Genomic DNA, 8,422 nt, shown 5'->3' with positions numbered 1-8,422 from the left:
TTTCTCCATTGATAACATGTAATGTATTATTTTCAGATGTTCTTGCTGTATATTATTACAAATCATCACACCTAACAGGAGTGAGTGCGTGAATGGGTGAGTGAGTGAGTGAGTGAGTGAGTGAGTGAGTGAGTGAGTGAGTGAGTGAGTGAGTGAGTGAGTGAGTGAGTGGGTGAGTGAGTGAGTGAGTGAGTGAGTGAGTGATTGAGTGAGTGAGTGAGTGAGTGAGTGAGTGAGTGAGTGAGTGACTGACTGACTGACTGACTGACTGACTGACTGAGCGAGTGAGTGAGTGACTGACTGACTGACTGACTGAGTAAGTGAGTGAGCGAGTGTGTGTGACTGAGTGATTGATTGATTGATTGAGTGAGTGAGTGAGTGAGTGAGTGAGTGAGTGAGTGAGTGAGTGAGTGTAATGAATTGTTCAATACAAATCAATACACTTAATAAGTTAATACATTGTGCTTACGTCGATACAAATTGTTGAACCAACTTGAACTGGATACAAACTATGATATCGTCTCCTGGTTAAAAGTATTAGAATACATTTTTAAATTATTAAAATTATTTATATCAAAATCTGTGGAGAACCATAATCAAGTCTTCATTCTTCTTTTTCACCTACTTGATACTGCTAATCACAACGTACAGGGGGAGGACCAAACAATCAATGTAACCAAACACATAACCCAACATCTGTTTGCAAAATACTGCTACCAAATATACAACATCATGATCAATGGCTTGTACCACAGTATCAATATGGGGATGTCCTTCTGTGTTTATCACCTTGGAGATACTACTTTGGTATCCAAAATAAACGTGTATTATCTGAATTAAACAACTTATTGCCGGTATACCAAAATATTTACAAATTCTCTGAACGGATATTTAGTTATAACACACACAATCGACAGAAACTACCACCTGGATTTCACCCCCTGTCCTATAGTGGGCCAGTCCAGCCACAGTGCACTTTACTGCGCAACTCCAATGGCAGTCCCAGAAGAAAACATGGCTGACTTGGCCTGAAAAAAAAAACGTAATGACACCGGTAAAATTCTGAAAAATAGGAGCTCTAACCTTGAGTTGTCGGGCTAATTGGTCGATGTCGCAGCAGCAGGGTGGTATCTTGTAGCCCCGGGCCACATTTTTGGCGAACAAACGGCTAAAGAAACTCTCGAAAAACAAAAATGGAGACGGAGAATACCACGTCGGAAGTTTCGGAACTGGAGTCGACTTTTTCTGTGGAGAAACAGAAACGGATCTTCAAGATTATTGTGATCGGAGACTCGAACGTCGGCAAGACTTGCCTGACGTTTAGATTCTGTGGTGGGAAGTTTCCTGATAAAACAGAGGCCACCATAGGGGTGGACTTTCGGGAGAGGACACTGGAGATCGACACAGAAACGATAAAGGTAGGCCATATAACGAGCTCGTCACGTATTTTGAAAGGTAACATTTGTAAGACTTGCGAAATGTTAGAGGTCAAATTTTATGTTATAACCATTTCTTTATAATATATATGTACCCTCTCGCAATGGATAGAACAGTCAGGGAATGCAAACATTATTGTATCATAGGAACTCAAAGCTGCCAGTGTGTATTTATGTTTGTATTGTTTACATTCTACTAGAATTATAGGGGGTACCATAATCTACTACTAGTATATGCGGCGTTTTCTAAATGTTACACATATGAAATAATGTACTAAAGTGTGAATCTCAATGTCAATACATAAAGATTTGCCTATCCAGAATATTTTCAGTATGGCCACAAAAATTCTGCATTCAGTGTCTTTAATTAAATGCCTCTGCTAATTAATAGGTGATAATTACATTCTGCAAACCATCTATTATGATAAGAAATAGTGACAAGGTGTTTATACAATTCATCTGAGAACAATATGGGTCTGATTACATGTTGTATAACTTAAACTCATAACCAAACTTCTTTGTTTTTAGAATTTAATATGAAAATTGCAATTCTCACTAGATAATAATAGTTGTAAATGCATTTATGTTCGGGAGGATTTAATTTCGTGGTAGCGGGAAAAGGGACTTCTCGCGGTGGTTGAAGTTCACGGTAACACCATGCACTGTACTGTAGCATCTTTCTCAGTAAGAAAAAAACAAGTTGCAAACATTTTTCCATGGCAGTAAGTTACTGCCATGGAAAAATGCTCACGGTAGTTTTGAATTCGCAGTGAAGCAGCCACCGCAAAAAACTCGAACATTAAACCCCAAAAGTTTCTGCATTTACAGTAAGTTTGTGATGTTGTGTTGGCATAACGGTTAGGACGTTTGGATCAGAACCCAGAGGTCCTGGGTTTGAATCCCCATGCCACCAATGTTGATATTGAGTGGGCTAACTAGTGGCTCTCAGAGTTTTCACAGCCAGAGCTTATAATAGGCGGTGGCTAATTTGCAGCCAGGGGCTAAATCACAAGGTGTGGAGCAGCTGCCATTCTTCCCTAACTCAGACCTGTGACCTTGAGTCAGTACGACAGTAATTGCCCCAGGTGCGGCTGTAGGTTTGGAACCACTCGCACCGGGAAGGACCCCTACTCTTTTCGATAAGATTAAGAGGTGGTTGTTTCATCAGCTTACTCGAGGTGTTGCCCTCCCTGCAAAGACAGCACCTCCACTTTGCCCCAACTTTCCTCGCTTCTCTCAGGTGGAAATGAGTATCTAGCCAGGTGTAGAGAGGTCCCTCGGATAGGACATTAAATAGAGGTCTTGTGTTTGAGGAGAGCCACACCTCAAGCATGTAAAAAACCTGCCACACTTGTACTAGTATCGATAAAATGACTCATGAGTTGGGGTCCTTCCCGCTGCGAGTGGATTAGATTATATATATAGATAGATCTGTCCAGATATTCATCATGTAACTCATCTGTACAAACTTGCAATTGGGTGTGTAATATAGACAGATCTGATATAAGAATTATTTCACTCCCTTGGCACTTCCAATACAAAGAATCAGTTCGAATCGACTTGGAACTTCAATGCAGAGTTTATTCTTGAACTTAGTGGTGCATACCTAACGCCCGGACTTGGATTGTTGGATTTGGACCTAAAAATGTTTAGGTCCAAAAAAAAAACAACTAAATGTTCGGAGCCTAGTCCTGACTCGCAAAAATCTATATGTCACTTATATTCCCTTTTTTTGTTCTAAACCATCTAAAACCTTCCATAGACAGTGAAATTTGCACTCGAAAAAGACAAAAAATATTTCATGTTTACACTGGCTGTATATAATTTGCATGTATTTTTCACATTGCATTTCAATTCAGGCTAACATACCATTCTATATTCACCACCCCCACCCCCCCTCCCCCTCAAAAAAGAAAACTTTCTAGTGCACATAATATGGAATGATGGGTTCAGGTCCAGACTTAAAGTCCGGACCTGAATCTGAACTGCTGGACCTGAATCCGCACCTGAACCTGAATATGAGTTTAGGTACGCACCACTACTTGAACTCAATGCAGGTATCAGTCCAAACGGTCCAAGAATCATAGATATAGATATGGGCATTACATGGTTATCATTCAGCAGAAATGATTGATGTTTATGTTTTCATACCATGCTCATGACCTTACTCTGTGTGTCATGCAGATTATGAATTAGATAATAAACAGTGCAGAGGCCTAGCAAAAAAATGCTTTAAAATTTTAGATCACAGCTTAAGTGTTCCAAAGAATATATTGGGCACTGCTATTTTTAACATCATCTTTAATCATACAGATATACATTGTAAAAACAAAAGTATATGAATAAACTTCAAAAAGAAACAAAGGTTTTTTAGGTTTTACATGGAAGTTCACCTGTGGAAAAAATGTTTCCTGTTTCCCGACCTACTCTAAATTTAAAAAATTCTGCCAACCCTAGTCTTTTTTTAGGTCTAATGAAGGATAAATTTAGCAGATGTAAGTTTGACATTGAAAATATATGAAAAGTGTCCTACTGTCCTTACTAGTTTTAGGTCAACTTTGCTTAAGTGTATTGTGTCACTAGAGTTTGGACCAAAGAAAAAAAAGAAATTGAAAAAAAAAAATCCCTACATATACCGACGCTATTTTATTTTCATCAGACAGAAACAGGAAAAAACAACCTTTTTTCCCTTGGCCTAGACACTGTTCGTGGACACCGTCCAACACGCACACACCAAACCAAGACTTAAACGTTACCTTCTGGCAAAGATTGAATCAGAATCAGAATATCTGCATGTACAGGGCTCGAAATACCACCTGCATATGCATGTTAGTGCAGGTAAAATTGGAGCTGTGCAGGTATTTCTGGTGTCTACCTGCATCTAACCTGCACTGGTCCATGTACTGGGTTTTATACATAAATGTACTATGATGTAGTTGTATGTGGATTGTTATTAGCTGCATTGACTGTTACCACCTATAAAGTATAAAAGAAAACATAACAATGGTTCCTGAACAGTTTCAGTATGATCCATACTTCCTAAATTCACAGTTGTGCAGGTAAAATTTGTCTGGTACCGTACAGGTAATTTTCAATGCTACCTGCACCAGTGCAGGTAGTTACACATTTGTGAAGATGTCCTTGAATGCTTTAATCATGAAGTATGAGTTGACTTTATCATTTCAGTTTTATGGTAATATAGATTGGCGTTGATGCCCTTCTGACACCAGTGCTGCTTCATTGCCATATGGATTTCTCTACTGGTGTTATGAAATATTTATATGGTTCCTTGTAGACAAAAGTATAAAATGTACAAACTAAAACTGGTAACATTATAACTGGATTGGAAATACATGTATGAATTAAGATAATTAGTAAACGACAATCCCTTAACCCCATCTTAATATAAAAATCATTATTCAAACATCTTTACAAAAATGCCCCTGCAGTTCCAGATCAAGCTATAATATCAGATATGCAGTATATACATTTGTTTTGTACTATTACACTATATAGGAGTGGCCCTATTCTATTGTCCTTGTGAAGTTTGTCTTTGCTTTGCTACCATTTTTTTCCTGTTGTTTTTTATGTTTCACTGCTCCTATATACATTATTGTAGACCTGTGTCTTTACAGGTGCTCTCATGGTAGCCACATCCTCTTCCTGGTGTCAACATTCTTAGGATTCAAATATTTACAGGGCTCGAAATACATGTACCACCTGCAAATGCAGGTTAGTGCAAGTAAAATTGGAGCTGTGCAGGTATTTCTAGTGTCTACCTGCACCTAACCTGCACTGGTCCATGTACTGGGTTTTATACATGAATATCATATGATGTAGATGTGTATGGATTGTTATTAGCTGCATTGGCTGTTACCACCTATAAAGTATAAAAGAAAATAATAGCAATGGTTCCTGAATAATTTTAGTATGATCCATACTTCCTAAATTCAGAGTGGTGCAAGTAAAATTTGTCTGGTGCAGGTAATTTTCAATGTTACCTGCACCAGTGCAGGTATGCAGAAAAAAGTATATTTCGAGCCCTGTTATTTGATTGGCAGACACCAATGTCTCAATTACCAATTCATGCTGTGTTCCTCCTCAACAGTAAATTTGGTCAGAAATTGCAAAATGATCAACCTCCTCACTCATCTGCATCCAAGTAGCAAATTAGACGCTGAGGAATTCTACATGAGGTCAAGATCCTGCTTTTGCTATGATTTATATCATTACCTCCATGAAAAAATGGAGGTATAGTTTTGAGTGTGTCTGTGTGTGTGTGTGTGTGTGTGTGTGTGTGTGTGTCTGTGTGTCCGCATATTGTGGTCAGCATAACTTGAGAATCTCTTGATGGACTACGATGATATTTGGTATGTGGGTAGGGGTTGGGAAGACGAAGGTCAAGGTCAATTTTGGGCCCCCTGGTGTGTGACCTTGGTACTGCAGCGCAACTTCCGGTTTTGCTATCTCGGTGTTCTGAACATGCTATGGTCAAGATTTTTAAGTATTAGATAGCTCTTGTGCTCAGGAAAAAATGACATAAGTTTGGGCCCCCTAGCGTCTAGTTTTGGGATAGCAGGGGCATTTTTGTCAAAAACTTCTGACGAGGATAACTCAAGAAGGGAATAACGGATTTTCATGATTTTTGGTACGTAGGTACCTTAGACAATGTTGTACAAGACAAAATACTAATTATGCAAAATAGGAGTACATTTGCATAATTAATGAGAAAATTCTATCATAGCAGTTTTTTCAATGTATCTCTTGTCCCGTACGTGATATGGTCGTACCATTTGGGTGGTAGATAGCTTTTAGCGTCATGACAAAGTGGGACAAGTTTCAGTCCCCTAACATTCAATTGTGGAACTGCAGGGGCGTTTTTGTCAAGACACTTTAGGCATGCAGGTAGCTTAGGCAAAGATGTTCATAATGATATACATGTTATGCAAATGATGACTGAATTTGCATAATTAATGAGGAAATTGTACAGTTCCATTGTTTTCAATAACTGGACCTCAATACATGTAACACAGGTTAATCATGATAGGTGGAATATAAGCAGATACCAAATATGTTAATGAGGAACTTATTTGCATAATTTATGTAAAAATTGCAAAACCTCTTTATGATTAATAATGGGAATTTTATAATTGTGACATGTGAACGTTAGTCAATGATTAACAACACCATGCATACATTATGTTAATGTCTTAGTCAATTGCATGAAATTTACGAAAGCTTTAAATTTTCATGGAGGTATGAGGTCGCCGAACTCTAGTTGTCACAGTACTATTTAGGGTTTAAAATACATGGCTTGTTGCCTAGTTGTGTTGTGCAACCATATTTTCTTTGACGCAACTTATTTTCAAACTCAGGTAAAGCACAAAGCTACTTATAATAGGCCACAGCAAGTAAATTTCATGGATGACATCCTAGATACAGAAACACTGCCTATTGCGACCAAACAGCTGCCGTATGTCACCCTGTGCGGAGTTTAAAATCGTAGTTTGCAAGGATTTGGACTAAATTGGAGTTCATTTTGGCATTAGTACAAGTCTTTGTAGGCGAATTACCAACAATGCGCATGGCAATATCAATCATTTTCGGTTGATTTGACTTTGGCAGGGTCAGTTGAATTTTGAGACGATCAAGACAATGTTACATGGTGAGAAAGATCAGTGGGTACTGAAATCATGTGTAACTTATTGCTCGTGGTCAATTGATCAGCATTTTCTCTATGGTGGCCACCTGTCTGTAGTGGCCACATTTCTCCAGTCCTTTAAGTGGCTGCTATAGACAGGTTTGACTGTATTACCTTAGATAAGGAAGCATCCCATGACCTATATCTGAGGGTAGCCAGAGGGCACAATACAGACATCACATGTGGGTCTTGTGACTGGTGTCCAGACAGTGGAGATCTTCTTATCTACTGCAAAAGCAGAAATATTTGCGATGATTTTTTTAATTAGATGGAAACAATTTTTTTCTAATAATTACAATTTCTAGCAGATATCAAGTGGCACAACCGCGAGTTTGTAGCCTTTATCATTATGCATGTATGAAAAACATAGTTTCATTGCAGTGGTATGTACCAAAGTGCTGTATTTTCCCATAGAAAAAATTATATTAGGGGAAGTAAAACCAGATGACGTCATCCATATGGCCAAAAAAAAATCAGATTTAGAATCTTTTATGCCCATCTTTCTATAATCGTTATGATTCCATTCTTTCTTAATTCATCTATGAGATAACAATGGAGGTCAAAATGTCGATTTAGCCAACCTTGAAACCTTAAAGTTAAAGGGGAAAGGGGAAAGGCAAGCAACCCCTCCATGTAGAAATATACCCTGCTGTAGAATATTAGAAACAAATTAACAGGGAAACTTGCTGGCCCATGAGTCGCCAGGCACTGCATAAGTGAGAATGAAGAAAGGAACAAACACATACACTGTACAGCAAAGATGACATTTTAACTTAGAAAATGTCAAACAATGCAGGGTTGGACAAGTTTTTCAAAATTCACTTGTCCTATCGGGCAAGTACAATGTACATAGAAAATAACTTTTTACTTGCCTGGACATTTAAATGACATAATGAGTTGTCTAAGTATTTTCAATTCTATCAATGAAATTCTTTTATTGTTGGCTCTATAGTTCTGTGTCCAGGACCATTAATGCTTGATGCTATGACTGTGATAGGTAACAAGTATAGCAAAATCTCTCTCATGGAAAAATCTTACTAGCCCGATTGGACAAGTGGGGTAGGACATGCACTTGCCCGATCATCACTTTCGCTAATAGGCCACAGCAAGTAAATTTTATGGATGACATCCTATAGACGGCAAAAATAGTGAGATAGGGCGAAAAAAAACAAGATGGGTGGAAAAAAACAAGATGGCTAAACTTTCCAAATTATACGCACTAAACATAAAAAAGGAGAATTGAAGCGACGAAACGTGGTATCACAGCCTATAAGGCATTCATTTC

General features: G+C 38.3%; 1 protein-coding gene across 1 annotated transcript in view; it reads left to right on the top strand.

Annotated features, from left to right (window-relative positions):
* The first annotated feature begins 962 nt into the window (after positions 1 to 962).
* LOC118419737 (putative Ras-related protein Rab-33) overlaps positions 963 to 8,422 on the top strand; it is an 11,273-nt gene continuing 3,813 nt past the window's right edge. Inside the window, exon 1 of the mRNA XM_035826279.1 lies at positions 963 to 1,418. Within this exon, the coding sequence (XP_035682172.1) occupies positions 1,194 to 1,418 (225 nt within the window). The 5' untranslated portion in view covers positions 963 to 1,193. The remainder of the gene's footprint in view (positions 1,419 to 8,422) is intronic.

This window comes from Branchiostoma floridae, chromosome 7 (genome assembly GCF_000003815.2).
Source record: "Branchiostoma floridae strain S238N-H82 chromosome 7, Bfl_VNyyK, whole genome shotgun sequence".
Lineage (NCBI taxonomy): Eukaryota > Metazoa > Chordata > Leptocardii > Amphioxiformes > Branchiostomatidae > Branchiostoma > Branchiostoma floridae.
Note: the sequence above shows the minus strand (reverse complement) of the source record. Positions and strands in the feature narration are given on the sequence as shown.